We start from the raw sequence: 15,824 nt of genomic DNA on the forward strand, positions 1-15,824 counted from the left end.
TTCTATGGACTTTAATTATCTTGTCGTTCAGGGCTCTTAGAGGATCAGTAGAAAAACAATGGTACCAATCTAGCTTTCCAAGGTATATTTTTAAAAAAGCGGAGGCTTACTTGTTCAAGTTTTACTGAATTTCATGTGTAAATATAAGCACAAAATTAGGTCAGCCTTGTTTTGTGTGAGATGTTAGGTATTCTGCTTATTTCCCATAGCTTGGCAACCATTTCCTAATCTGAATTAATATGAGCATGTGAATGTGTTTTTGGGTGTATCCATACACTTCAGATTTAAAATACGTGGAGTGAGGCAGCGGGATGAAAACGTGAGCGGCTGGACCAGCCGAGCTCTGTATTCTGCCTGCAAAGTTCACTTCTGGCTTTATCGTCCTCAAGAACAGTTCAAAGTCATGCCTATAATATCTCTGCATTGCCTTGTACCCATGGCTACTCTGCACAGCATGCAAATAGTGACTAGCTCAGAGGGCAATAACGGTAAAATGTCATCCAACGGGGAAAAGAATAGATCCGTAGTTCCTGGTCAATACTGTTACTGAAGGCATTATTATTACCCAAGAGCATTTTTTTTCCCCAAGCTACTGACTCTGGACATAGATGCTATTTGTTTTATTATCCTCTTGGATTTTTATGGGGGGAAAGTCTTTAAGGATATAAAACTTCAGCTCATAAAAACTTTGGAGGAGAAAACTTTATACGATGACATCCCTAAGGATTTTTCTGCTTAAGCCTTTATGCACTGAAGTCCGTACCCGTGGATGAATATCTGGCAACGTGTCCAGGAAACAGGGATGCCTCAGGAACATCTTTGGTCGTGCTGTATACCGTGCAGCTACGCAAGATACAGTCACACAGTGGAGAGGGTTGCAAGGGCTCCAGTGGACTTCCAAGAGTCCTTGCAGAGAGGACAGGACAACTGTTTTTTTCCCACAAGCGTGTGTTTTGGTGTCTTTGCATCTGAAGGGTCCTTTCTGCAACGTCCTCTCGGATACATCAGGGAGGAGGTTGCTGTTCTGGCCTTGGAGTGGAAGAAGTGTCAGGCTCTGTCGTGAGTATGGGGGTAGCTGCTAAAGTGATAAAGATGATAAAGAAAGGTGATTTTTTTTTTTGCATATCTTGCAAGTGAGCTCTGCAATGATATCTCATCACATGGTGCTACACGCCTTCAGTTCCAGCAGAGTTAGAAAAAGTGAAGTCCTTGAGATGACCTTAAACTATAAGAAAGAGATCCTCTAGCAACGTACAATAATGTAAGGACTATGACTGACACGAGTCCACTGAATTTGGTGCTTTACCTCAGCAGTGGACAAAACCTATTGCTTCAGCAAAGATGCAAGAACTCACTCAAGAAGAGGCTGCAGAATAATCCGATGATAGGGAAGACTTCTTTTTTGTAGTTATGGGACTGACTCATGCTCTGCTATGTCAGGAGGTTTGTATCCCTGTTTTGGAAATGTGGGGAACCAGAGAAAGTCTGCAGAGAAACCATCTGGAGACAAAGTGTCTCAAGGAGTATTTATATTGTCAGCACTTCTATTAAAATACCAATTAATTCCTCCATGAAACACAAGCGTCACAAGGCTTGAGAGCTGTACATTGCTATCATGACAATTAAAAAAGCCAGAAGATATCCCTAAACAACAAACTCTGTTTTGATCATGGGTTTAACCATATATTTGTCCCAACACCACACGCTCCTCTGAGCACCCTGGCTCTGCAGTATCCTCACATTCTGCCATATCTAGTAACATTACGTTTCACAGACCTTTTAATAAAACTTAAACTTTAGCCTAAACAATCTTATATTCTCCCTTTAACACCTACTCAAATCCTGTTAGGAGCTCATAAAATGAATAGGTAGATGCACAGGAAACAAAGCTTTCTTGTGCCAACTTTTGATTGGCAAATGATATAACTACTTCAATATTTTTATGAAGCTCTTGCCATTTTGCCTGCTCTATGTCTGTTCTAGACATAGAAGAAGAAAGATGGCACTGTAGCAAAAAATTCTTCATAACAGTGACAGTGGCTTTCTCTGCTACAGTCCCTAACCTTAATCCTCTTTAACTACAGAAAGGTTTAATTTGGAAAATCCAATTATCTTGACATCTAGAATTAGCCAAAAATTTAGATATCTTTCTAGTGCCTTATCTTGCAGCTGCAGTGCACACTCAGCCACCGTCTCATTTACAGTACAGCAGGAGTTGATGTTTTTATTGATGATTTTTATTAATGCAATGACATCAGTCAGGGTAAAGCCATTAGCCTCTTCTACGAACTGCTTCCACTCTTAGGCGGGTAGTGAGAGTTATAGGTGCACTGTGGTGCAACCTATGTGCTTTTCTCTATATCTTTCCAACCATAAAGAAGTATCTGGCAGCCCTACCACTAAGTCTGTTGCTGTTGTGATATGAATATCTTCTCGCCAGCATGATCTTCTTACATCATTTTTATTTTTTTTTTTTATTTTCCTGCGGGAAAAATAAGTAGACAGAATGCCAGAGCATATCCTTTTCTCAATATGTTTGTGGTATGAATAAATCATGTATTATACAATAGATGAGAACTTTCTGCTTATCTGCCATGTAATGCCTCCCCATTAATGTAGGTCACATCAAATATCAGCTTATTTAGGTTCTTAAGTTATTAGCGTGTTTAAGTCTCTGTGAGTTATTTTGTATGCAGTGTGTTTTGAAAGCGGATTTGCAGAGCGCCGTGGTGATAGATCCGTGTATTCTGCTGGACTTCTGAAAGGCAGAGGCAGAGGTATTGCAGATGGGTTACCTTCGGCTTCAAGGTCTGTTTGGTTCTCCGATAAGTATCTCTTTATGTTTTTGGGGAAAAGAAATCCATGTTTTATATCCTTCCAAAGAGATCACTATTCATTAAAGACAAAACCCCAGAATGCAGAGTAAGGAAAAGGCTGGAGGCTGCTCTTGAAACTCCCTGTCCGTCACGCTGGCCGGTGGGAAAGCGGGGACTGAGCACAAACGTGGGCGTGCGGTTCTAGTTCGGGGAAGCTCTCTGCCCACGAGTCCGTCCTCCAGGCTCACGTGCGCGGGGAGCGCCGCGGGACTCCTCAGCTCTTGTACCCCTTGTTCCAGCTGAGGATCGTAGCCTCTCATCTCAGCGCGGGGCGAAATGCGAAGGATGTCAGCGTTCCTTAGCTATGGCAGAGCAACGCTGAGACCAACGAGACAGGACGGATTTGAGATGTAGGGCTGACCCAATGCAGCGCTTTGACAAGGTGAGCCCGTTACCGCTCGAATGGTTGTTGCCATCAGTAGCTACCGTGTGCACCCGTACCAGGCGGCACAGACACATCATGTTGATTTTAACCAGTTTTCTAATATTGCCCCTTTCTTAAGGATAAGAGAGTTTCATGGTGAGAAATACCCTAATTCCAGGAAGGCAATTCACTGTGACTGCTCTGAGCAGCAGGACTGCCCTTCCAGTGCTCGCAGAAGCCTTTCGCCACCACAAGCACTCGGCGGGTGTTGGGTCAGCTCCTCGCAGCTCCCGCTATGCCAGGAATGGGTCATGGTTTAAACAGCGGGGTCTGTTTTTTTTTTATTTTTGTGAAAAGGGATTATAAACTGTGCTCAGTTGAACAGCTTTGGTAGCCTGGGTTCAGAGAGACATCTTAACTCAGACAGGCAGAGCTAAAGGTTGAGCATCGCTGAGTGCTTTACGTGAAAGTCAAAGCCACTGGCCTACACCTGGATGCTGCACCTATCCCGTGGTACAGGCAAGTGCTTGAGAGACCATGAGTGACCCTGGCTAGGAAATACGCCCAGGAGAAATGTGGGATACTTGCTGGAGACGCTTTGCAGGGCTTTCAGCCCAAAAAGACAACAAAAAAAAAAAAAAAAAAAAGAAACGAAAATGCAGAAACTAACTGAAGGAGGTGTCAGTCCTTCCTAACACTGAGCTCAGCATGTTTTGGGAACTTGACTTAAATATGAAGAGATGAATCAGACAGCCAGAGATGGTGACTGATGTGGTTAGCCTGTAAAATGGACAGCACTGTTCAAAGGGGCAGCAAAAAACCATGTCTGAGTCATTGCAATAGCAAAGTGCTCCGTGTGGCTGAATGGCTGCTAATTTAGTCGAAGACAAGTTGACTGTGTATAGAGATGTTTCTGAAAAGTGGCTTTATTTCTTTTTGTGTGATGTCCTCTGTAGTTCTTCAAGAGCAGATGTGCAAATGGAAAGCCACATAACCAGTAATGATCCTGGGAACAGCACAAACTCCCGAAGAAAGGAGGTGGTGTACAAAAAATGAGAAGAGGATAACGAACATGTAACTTCTTAAGAACCTTTGCAACCGAAGGGAACAATACGGGCCTGAGAACTGCACAAAATGGCTGGTTTTCTACGCTGAATTCTCAGGTTTCTTTTGTAAATCTTAAAGTTCTGCTTTGCAACCCAGTAAAACCCACAGAAAATTCTGCTCGTGAAATATGCACGTTACTTTTGAGCTGCCCTGTAGGGTTTTTTAAATGGCCTGGAGCTTTGCTGGCCAAGTTGCTCCCGATGAATATCTTTGTGACATGATTTATGGGCCTCTCTTAACAGTTAAAACCCTAATTGGGATGGTATTTTGTTTCGTATTGGGATTTCAACAGCTACCAGCCACAGCAAGGTATGTGCTGCCTACTACATTCAGCTGGTATTAAATAACTGCACCTTTCCTGAAATTAGGGACAATTAATCCACCAGGTTTAATAATTGTGGCATTTAAACTAATAACTTCTCTTATCATGTAAATATAAGTACGATTCAAGCAACAATTATTCTACCATGAATGATCTGGTACCAGAAAAATAGAAGTAGGTAGAAAATATGTGGAGGTAGATATTATTAAAGAAGAAAAATACGAGAAAAATGTTAAATTCCTTGGTTTTGTACATGCAGAATTGTTTCTGGAATGGAAATATCAGCTATAACAACAGCAATAAAAACTCCCGAATCAGTATCAACATGATAGAAACCCTCTGTTATGTTATTTTATTTGCCTTCTCAATCCAGTTTTCAATTACTCCGTATTCTTACTAGTGTACCTGAGAGCAGAATGAAGCTGATTTTTGCAGCTGAGTTATGTCTGATAAATAGTGTATTCCAAAGGCAGACTGATCTGAATCCCTGAAATGGCATACATAGGAAGAGGCCCATTCTACCCTGAAAAAATGTTAATAATATTAATTTCAACAAGTTGCTTCAGCCATGATGCAATGAGAAGATTGGAAGCCCACGAAGCTGCACTGAGATCGTCTGGATACCAGTGCGGTGTCTTACGAATGAACCAATCTTCCTCCTTATGAGGCAAAACCTTTTTGTTCTTCTAATATGCAGGAAGAGGAGAATCATTGCATCCCAATCTTCCACCAGAAAATGAAAAGCTCAGTGCTTCAAGGCAAGTGTTGTCCTTCAAAACGGCCATAGAAATAGGAGGAGGAGGATTACCTATTGGTTCGTCTGAAGGGGGAGAAGAGAAATGGTATCTCTCTGCTGATGTGAGAAAAACTCAAAATGAAGTCTTAAAGCAGCAACAACCTCCACAGACCTCTGAGACAATATGGACTTAGGCACATTAGGCACTTTCTTCTGCCTGTACACACAGCAGGCATTGACCTCAGCGGGATTTTCCCCCAGATTTGATTAAAGAAGGGACTTTTCCGCAGTGAACTGTGGCACAGCATGATCTGCAAAAATAGCCTCAAGAATTAATGAGAACTGCATTTTCTCAGTGATACGATGGCCAGGCTGCCCAGAGAGGCTGCCTGTCAGCTCCTATCAGTCATTCCATTAGGAGGATTGCAAAACATCCCTGCTGTTGCCAGCTTGGAAACCTCATGCTCCATAGCAGGACGTGGGTCAAGCGTGAGCGTGCAGGACTGCTGACGGCCCTCGTCACCGGCCGGGAGTGCGGAGGAGGTTTTGGCTACCAAGGGCTTATTTCTTTTCACTTTCTTGCCTTGGATCATCACCCCGCAAGGTGTGAGATAAAGCTGAGCTCTAAAGGAGCTGACAGCATTCACTGCTGCACCGTAGGTGTCCAGCCACCTTGCGGGGCTGGGCGCTTTATTGTGCGATGTGTGTATTGCTCCGTGCTTGCAACAGCCCAGATTTTTGAAATCAAAACAAATATCTGAATGCCCAAACCTCCCCGTCAGCCAATGCATGTGCTCCTGGCAGCTTTCGCTGTGACGTTGTGTTTAGCTGACAGGAATATTCCCAGAAACACAAGCTCGTGAGCTCCATGCGCAGCGGTCACAGAGCCAGTATTTTCAATGTGCTAAGAGCAGCTCTGTGATGGCTGCAGCCTTGGCCGAAACACGGGGGTTGAACTGGAACTAAAGGTAAAAGCCCAGTTTGCTCCAATGCAAATTAAAGGTCTCCATTTGAGCGGTAGCAAATAAACATTGGCTACCTTAAAGAATTAAGGCTTTTAGTACAGGTGGTTATAGAAGAGTACAGGTATGAACCTACAAGTTTTGAAATGCCTTCGTGGGGCTCTGTTAGCTTCTGCAACGTATATGTTGCCGGTGCAACAGCACTTAGTGTAGGACTTTGGCTAGATGGGATTGACTTTGGGTATAAGTGCATAATGGATGCTGGAGTCGAACCTTCAGTTTAAAATAGGCCACATGGTTCTCGCGATGGAATAATAAAAGCAATTAAATTCATAGTGTGCTGATGAGTTAAGCCTGAGATGTTTATAAATTAGGTAATAAAGGCACTTTATACTAAGGTGGCTGTGCCAGATATTGGTGAGCTCAGGCTGTGACTTTCAAGGTATTTGCAAAGTTCATATTTGACAAGGTTGGGCATTTTTGACATTGTACTGTGGGTCTGTCTGTATTTTTACTCATGGAATGAAACATCCAGAGTATATTGAGAGTTTGTAACCAGCGGAAATAGTCTACAAAGGTGTGAGGAAAACTGGGCAGTTGGGAGAGGGACTCTTTCTAAGAGATGAAATATCTCAAGTCTGTCTGTTTTGCTATCACCAGCTGAGAAATTGCATTGCCGACAATAAATGATAGGGACCTTACCTGACTATAGTAATAAGTAGGTTTAAACTTTGTCCTGCTGCTGCCACTCTGCAAATATCTACCATAATACATTTAATAGCTTTCACATTATTGTTTATTGTGATGAACTCTAACTCGCCTGTTTTTAATCTAACAGCCAATACACAAATCATCCAGTGCATATTTGGTAGTGGGTTATGAAAAAAAGTCCATCCATTTGATTATATCTTAACTTGGAATGTATACTTTCAATCTATGGAATAAAATGTTTGAACAGAGGAAAAGGCCCAACTTACTGAATAATATTATCCACTGCAAATTACTTTTTCACCTCTCATCAGCACTGTACCTTTATCTCAAGGGTGGAATGGAAGGCGGGTATTAATATTCAAAACCAGCACAGGGCATTAGATATTACATATCACTGTACAGAAGATCCAGAAATAGATGATTTACTTTAAAGGGGATAATCAAAGAAAGCTAATCAAAAAGCTAATCAAAAAGAATATTTAAAGTTGCCTTGATCATGGTCCATAGGTATATATATGGGGAGAAGATAACAAGTACTAAAGGATCTTTAAGCTTTCAGAGATGAATGCATAAAACAAACTGCTGGAAGTTTGGACTGGACAAGTAAGATCCCAGTTTGTAAATGGGGAAAGCCATGTAACAAATAATCTTTTAGATGGTAAATATTCTATTATTATACTGTTTAAATGGGGACCGCATAAATTTCTCAAAACCAGTCTCTGCTTTCCTCTTTTGGCACTGCTGCAGGAAGGTAAGGATGTAATTCTGCCGTGTTTTGATGCAGGAAGTCAGATAATTTGTCAATATGAGTCCATCTGGCCTTAAAAATCTGACAGTACAGTCCTTGCAGTGTGCCTAAGGGGAGGTACACAGGCACATGGAACAGATCACTGCTGAAGAAGGAGAAATATGTAAAAGGTAAAAATGAAGAAGGGAGTGATTTGGGGATGTTTTAGGAAGAGTTTTGAAGAAAGAGGACTCCTGGCAGGTGATGTCTGGGGTAGAAGAAGTTCAAAGGAAAGCATAAAACCAAAATCAGGAGAGGAAAACCAAAGGATGTACAAGATAAAGACTACTCTGAGCATGAGGAATAGATCAAGAGAGAAAAACCCAGTGATTTAGAAGTAGGATAAATAATAAAAAGCTTTGCAGATGTGAATTAAGGGCCTGAATTTTTTGCAGTAAAGACGTCAGCTGAGGGACTGGAGCGGTCTGTACAAGGTTTTGAAGCTACGAAAGAAGCAGAAGACAGGCTGTGAGGAGGAAAAGCCTTTTCCAGTTTAAAAGAACCACGAAAAGAAGAAACAAAAGTAGTCAATGACACACCAGCTTATATCCATGACCCACTGATCAAAGCAAAGAGTGACATATCTAAACTAAAAATCGGTCTTCACAAAAGTGAAAAACAAACCGTCCTCTTCACCATCTATCCCCTTCCTCCTCAGGAAATTTTGCTCACGGTTGTGAGCCAACGCCGGCGAGTTCTGGGGCAGAGGAGTAGTTAGCAAGAAAAGCGTGCATCAATAGCTGTTGCTTTGGTTACAAAGGCACATGAGCATGTATAGTCGTGACAAGTTATTTTCAGCTTTACGCCGTGAAATAGAGAGAATATTAATAAAAAAAGATTATGTTACCTCTGCTTGGTCTCTCCGTGGTGGAAAGTCCCAGTGCAGTGTCACATGCTACATCACACTGCATAGTTGTTGCTGTGTGCTCTAATGACATTGAAGTCACCCCTGATGCTGAGTGCACAGAACTCATCAGCTCGGGAAGGAAAAGCTTGTTACTGGTGCTGGGGATATATCTTCACGAACAGCGTTTCTTAAGTGCTAGCTATTAACTTGAGTGGGAGTGGTACTGGGCACCCAGCTGCCTCTGCTGCGTGTGTGTCAGCATATAGATACCGCTGAATCCCTCGCCTAGCCCACGCTAAGGCATACGCACAAAAGGCACAAAATTGCAGAGCAATCGCTGTCTCCCAGTGAAAATCAAGCACGGTGGGGGATCAAACAAATGGTTAGATCTCTACTGACATTTCAAAGCTTCTGCAGACGAAGATGACAGCAGCTCAGGTTCAGGCAAAAGGCAGAGAAGGAGTGGGACTGGGGCACAAACAGCGTGGTGGTGCCTCTTGGTACCACGGGGGTCCAGGGAGGCCCGTGTGAACTCTCCGTCAGGAAGAGAAGTGAGCTGCGAGCTCTCGACTGAAGCAGAGATGAACCAGTGTCTTACCACAGCCAAAATCGCTTTGTATGAGGAAGCTAATATTGTGTGATGGTGCTAATGGCTGGAAGCGATTCAGTAGCCCCACTTCTGGTCTGGTTCATTCCCACCTTAGCCCAACCACAGCTTCTGATTTAGACTCCATGAGAAGGCATTGTGATGAATCTTGTCCTTCATGCCACTTTTTCGGCCCTGTTACATAGCAGGACAGTCTGAACCCCTGGGAGAGAGGACAGCTATGACAGCTCCTCCTTTAAAGGTTTATTCTTTGAAGCTTCATGCCCATGACATCAAGAAGTGAAGTCAATGGATACCAGTGTTAAGAGGAAAAAAAAAGCCATTTCATTCGAAGAAATGACCCCTTCATAAAACCTGTTTGTGAACTCAAGATTTTAAACGAGTCTGACCCAGTGGGGAAAAAAAATCAAACTGTTCTGTACAGAAGAAATTCTCTGTTGGAACGCGTATGAGAAAGTTCACAGGCACTGCAAACACTAGCCCAGTGGGTAATTCTCTGAATGAGATGCACTTTGCACTCACAGCAGTACTGAAATTCTGCAGCTCCCAGGACTGAGATTTATTCCATTTTACCAAAAAGAATGCAACTAATAATAGTTTTAAAAAGGAAGAATTTACCATGTGAATGAAGGTAGAAGACCAGATTCTGATCGTTATTACTCTGGCTTATGTCAGACCTATTTTGCACCGCTTCACATAAAGTACAGGTGTCGCAGATGTTCTCACAGAACACACCCCAAATAAACGGGATCAGAATCGGGCTCTGAAATTTTATCGCAACGGATATATGCTGTTCCTAGTGTCATTAAATTCCTTGTATGGACAAGGAGGGCCTGAGGGCCAGGTCTACTCTGGGAGGCAGAAGGGTATCCCACCACCTGAGGCCCAAACGCTACAGCCCCTCTGAGTTGCATGTTGGTTGCATTGATACCGGGGCTGTGAAGGCTGGGACACCACGGGCTGTGATAAGATCCTGCAGCAATAATCCTCTCCCAGCAAAGGACCCAGCACCCATTCACCTCCAAGTGTGTGCCATCTTTCCTCAGAGCAGAAGGGGGAACCCTTAAACTTAAATATGTGCTGATGTGGCTGAACAGACCTCTCCAATAAGTATCACTTGAGAGACAAGTCTCATTGAAGTCAATGGTCTACTCCCCACACAAGTAATCTTTGTAGACCAGGGCTTTACCCAGCCATCCTTCACAGAGCACTTTAGGTTCCTCTGAGACCATTTGTTACAGTCATTTTTTCCTCCCCTTCCGGTTGAAGGGTTTGGAAAGGTGTCAGAGGATTAGTACCATGCAAATTGCAAAAGGAAAGTGTCACTAAGGTAGGAAGACTTCACAAAAAATAGCTTAAGGGACTATACAGTATCCAGAATTAAATTTTATAGCAGTCCATAAAATTGAAGTATGAGCCAAGGGTTAACAACCTTGAATTTTGCCCTTAAAATTAGGCCAAGAAAATCTACTTCATTATAAATACGGTAGCACTATATAGAGTCCTGTTGATTGATATGCCCAAGAGCTACCTTTGTCGGCAGTCTTTTAAGTAGTAATCCTTCATTTTGGTCTTAATAGTGAGATGGGCACCTCCTTCCTCGTTGGGCTATCAATTTTTACCTGCCAATACAGTTTGATGAGCTTGCTTATATGCTGCTCAGTGCCTCCTGTCAGCCAGTACATATAGTCAGCAATCATGGCGCTCCTGATGACAAAAGCAGAATAAATGAGTGTGCAGGGTGAGAAGGATGTGCATAGCGTTATTTAAAGGAGGTAATATTAATAGAGTGTAACATGAGGTTTGTATCAAAAGATTACGCATAACTCTCAGCCTTTTGTCCAACTTTAAGACAAGCATTAGTAAATAGTTTTTAGCCAGTTGAACTATCTGCAAGCAAACAACCCTATGTTTCCTTTTAATAGCTTTTCCATATTTTAATCTGAGAAAATATTTAATGGCTGCTATACAATATTTTAGTCTGGCTTTTTTTTTTTGCTTTAAATTATTTGTGGGTAAAATATCTTATAAGTAAGTACATTTCTTCTAAGACAGCATCAACACGTATAACACCGTATAGCTTGGCAGTCTGAGAATATCACTTGTCTGTGGCAGACTCAGACGTAGTTCACCCTTGATTAAACTATATCTTAAAAGAAAACCACCCAAACCAAATGTAATCAGCTATCTTGCTACCTAATTGAGTACACCCACTGCCTGTGACAATCATTGCATTGCTCTTTCTAGGCTGGGGGATATTAAAAAACTATTGTGCAATGGATATTAATGCAGAGTCTTAGCAGACTTTAGAAAATCAGTTTGTTTTTATGGCTGCCTCTCCACACTGCTCTCCGTTTCCCTTCCTCTAGAGATTCCAAATCCAATTAAATGTGACTAGATGTAATTCCAAATTGTCACTTTAGTCAATTAAACATATAATAATCTTGTGTACCTAATTACTAGCACCAAAAGTTTATTTGTTGATGTAGTGCTATCAACGTGTACTTCTGCATGTTCCTCTTATCATCGCCTATATATTAATTGTGCTTTGACATTACTGTAAATTGAATTTGAAATTTCCTCCTAGTTAAAAGTGTCTCACAAACAGTAATCCCAATCCTGTTGTAATACCCTTTCAGAATGTACTTTCCAAGGCTGTATTATGTTCTTAATGAGATATAACCAAAAATACACGGATTTAACAACAAACGTTACAAAGCAGGCCCAGTATCAGGGGGTAACATATTGTTACAAACAAGAACTAAATCTTCCTTTAGATGGTCTCATACAGCTCCCATTAATTTCACTGGGAGAAAAGCAATTCAGTAGGATCCATGGATTTCTGCATAAGGACTGGATTTAGCTACAAGCTTTACCCAATGCTCATTCAAATCATTGGCAAAAATCCTGTTGACTGCGCTAGAACAAAGAGCAGTTTCTAATTGAACATCGTTAGCCCGGCCGGCACAGGATGAACAAAGGATGAAATCCTCATTGCCCTGAAAATCATTGGCAAAACTCTCGTTGACTCCAAATGGTGCCAAGGTTTAATCTCAGGAATGACATATGTATCCTATGGACGGAACAGAGGAGGGGAGCGGAGCATCCAGCACTGCCTGCTTCACCCAGGGCTGGCCATGGTTCGGGCAAAGGTGTGTCCTGAGGCGTAAAAGGGCGATAAGCATGCGGCACAAAAATGGGGGAAGGCAAACCTGTCACGTTATTCTGTATCTTTGGTCTATTAGAGGTGGTCTACGAAGCTTCCAGCTCCCGTGATGACGGCAGCAGCTGGTACTGCGAGCCTAGCCGCGTACGCGAGTGGTGGTGGCCTCCTGCCGCCACCTCCTCAGAAAGAAGGGCCTTTCAATCTAGATTTAGAGCAATTCTCAAGCACTAAAGCCACATGTATTTTGGAGTCAAAGGACTTTTGCAAGCGGTCATCTACAGTTTGGGCTCCCATAGATATAGTGCCCCCCCAACTGCTGTCATTTCAAAGACTAAAACCGGCAAATCCTAGGCCCTGAGCACCACCCTGTTGCTGCCTGCCACCGCGGGAGCGCTGCCGCGGGTCGAACGCCATCAGCCGGGTACACAGACCCCCGCAGCGAGATCTGCCATCCCTGCCGCAGGCCGTGGGCTGGCAAAGCGAGGATCCGTCCCATCCGTCCCGCACGACACGACGTCCTATTTGTGACCTCCCACTCCTCGGTGATATGCAAAGCTTTTTTCTCCCAGCGTGGCACTGCTCCCAAAGGTGGAGATGCGCGCAGAGCCCCGGACAAATCTGGAATCGATTCTCAGACGAGTCGCTTCATCTTTCTCTGTTTCTCAGCATCAGCAGATGATCATATTTGACTGATTTACCTATTTGGCGTGCGAGTCCTCCTGGTGCAATTTTTTGCTAATTCTTCACAGCGCGCTCAGCACAATGTCGCTCTGATCCTGGCAGAGGTCTCCAGGCATCGCTGCACTCCAGAGAAATGCCTTTCCTCTTTATTCTTCCTTCTTAATTTGTTCTTATTTAAATAATAAGAAGCACACTTATATTTCATTTCAAGCATTCGCGTTCTGTTTTTCAACATCTGCTTTTATCCCTGTTAGATTTCTCCCGTACTGCCGTGCGTTACATCAGAAATGGTGAAGCACATGCATAAACCCCCTCCAAGCCTTTCGAGTGCCTCCATCCCAATTTTACTTCTCAGTTCCTCGGCCATCAGGGAGCGCACACAGGTCAGGACCGACGCTTGCTACGGTGAACTCGGGGCTTACAAGGGACTTAAAAAATTCCGCTTTCAAAAGAAGCACAAGCATTAAGGCTTTTTGTGGGTGGCCTATGTCCAACCCCAAAGGTGCCCGAGTCAAAGAGTTTTCTTTGAAGGCCTCCCAGGCTCAATTCACAGAGGCAAAGGGACACATGCAATAGGGAACTACGGATTTCCAGACACAGGGACACAGGTGAAATGACGCTATCTGAATACGGTTACAGGGCTGGGAACTGAAAATATTTAGGGACGCAAACGCTTAGAAACCAAAGAATTGATGGAGCTATTTAGGCAGGTTGAAAGTCTGGTTCCCATTGAAATACATGAAGGCATAAAGCACTGAGCCGGGTTCCTGACTCGCACTGAGCACCTGTCCCTGTGGCCCATAAAAATCCAGCTAACAAAGACTCTCTGTAAGAGACTTATGAGCGCATGAGACATTCTGAAATGAGTCTTAAGTTAAATATTATCTATACTCTTCATGAAATTATTATTTAAGATCCTCAACCAGTGACCAAACTCACTAATATCTTTTTCTCCTGTCGTGTTATCAACATGGCTGATGTATGACGTATATCAGATTAGTACTTTAAATATACACTATATATGTCTTAGGATAGTATAAACAAAATCATATTAGCATTTTAGCAGTATGTAAGGGCCAGAGTAGGTCCTTCTTCCCATCTCCTGCAATCACGGGTCCTTAGGAAATGGGAGCTTGTGAAGAGCTGGATGGAAGAGGTTTTAGTACCGGTCAATTGGGATCAGGTGTTACGTACTGTGGAGATTCTGGACGAGTGATGTTGGCCAGCAACAGACCTCGCTCTGATTTGTACCTCTAGAGTGGCAACTTAAGAGTTCAACTTTGAACCTTCCTGAGCACAAGGAACGTAGGCTACAAAAGGATGGAGAAATAGCTTCCATTGAACCACGTCATACATTTTTTTCTGGATGAAAGGCCATGTTTTATTTTTACAGTTTTTAAAGATATTGGGATTAAGCTCTAATGGTACAGAACGAAGAGGCGTCCGCTCTCTTCCAACTCCTGACACAACCACTTCACGCGATATACAGAAATATTAGCCTCATATTTACGGAACCATCTGCCAATTTTGAGTTACGAATTTGAAATACTTAAAACATGCCTGAGTTTCAGGTGTTAGCCCACCAAAGAGCTCCATTTGGTACGAGAGCTGAAGCGGTCCTGACAATGCACCTTCAGGAACACCTTAGAGGATGCCGGAGAAAACGTGCCACTTCCTTCTTTCAAAACATGAGGCTTTATATTGAAATGGTTTATTTAACAGTTGCTAGTTCAGGCCAGTATGAACTGCCATAACATAACCAAACCCATCTGTGTTAATGTAGTAAGCCTGGATCCAAAGGTGTCGTGCAATATCTGCTCATTCTGGCCACTTGGTGGTGCAGAACAATAAGATATATTCCTGTACGTGCAAGCAAAGTGCGCACCACAGATCTAAACTGTCTCCCTCAGCCCATCTCCAGTAATGCATAGGACTTGTAATAAAGGAGTCAAAGGTAGCTTTTGCTGCATGACAGCTGCTGACACTAACAGCCAGCGTGCAGCCAAATCCCTCGCAGCAGCCGCGCGAGTCTGTGACAAGAAAATGGATGGTATGGGTAAAAGAAATATGTGGAGTTTTCTGGAATGAAACAAAGCGTTGCATTGCCAGAGAAAAGAACAAAGTAGCACTGGTGCTAAACGCTTGTGTGTTCATTTAACACTGGAAACACTGGAAAAAATGAGGGGGCAAGACTCGAGGTCGGCTCCTTCGGCCTTGACTGCTCCCCTTGAGCTGCACAGAAGGGAAGGAAGCCCTGAAGGGGAGAGGAGGATTTCTCTGCAGGTGGGAAAGCCTCAGGAATAATCACAGCCTATGCACATCAGAGTAACTTTCACTCTTCTATGCTATTCAGCCCCAATTGCTCCTAAGATCAGGAGGCTGATAAGTGGCAGAAAATTACCTGTGCTCCCTACTTCAAGTGATCTCACCTGGATCTGCACTAAGTGGTACTAATAGAAGGCCTTGGCCATTGCCACGTGATGTTAGCCTGTGCAGACCTGCTGCTCGGAAAGGGTAGGTGTACTGCTGTTGTCTTCTTTTATTTTTAAGTTTAACAGGAACTTTCATGTTTCTGATGCAGGCACCTGGGTATTTGAGATCTCTGACACAATAGTAGTGAGTCAGGGAGACAAGATGTAAAATAAACTACTGCTCTCT

The 15,824-nt window shown here is 43.1% G+C and overlaps 1 protein-coding gene across 1 annotated transcript in view; it reads right to left on the bottom strand.

Annotated features, from left to right (window-relative positions):
* The window catches only part of SPATA16 (spermatogenesis associated 16), an 81,618-nt gene that overhangs the window by 33,013 nt on the left and 32,781 nt on the right, over positions 1-15,824 (bottom strand). Inside the window, exon 4 of the mRNA XM_064455873.1 lies at positions 10,942-11,026. Within this exon, the coding sequence (XP_064311943.1) occupies positions 10,942-11,026 (85 nt within the window). The remainder of the gene's footprint in view (positions 1-10,941; positions 11,027-15,824) is intronic.

This window comes from Phalacrocorax carbo, chromosome 7 (genome assembly GCF_963921805.1).
Source record: "Phalacrocorax carbo chromosome 7, bPhaCar2.1, whole genome shotgun sequence".
NCBI lineage: Eukaryota > Metazoa > Chordata > Aves > Suliformes > Phalacrocoracidae > Phalacrocorax > Phalacrocorax carbo.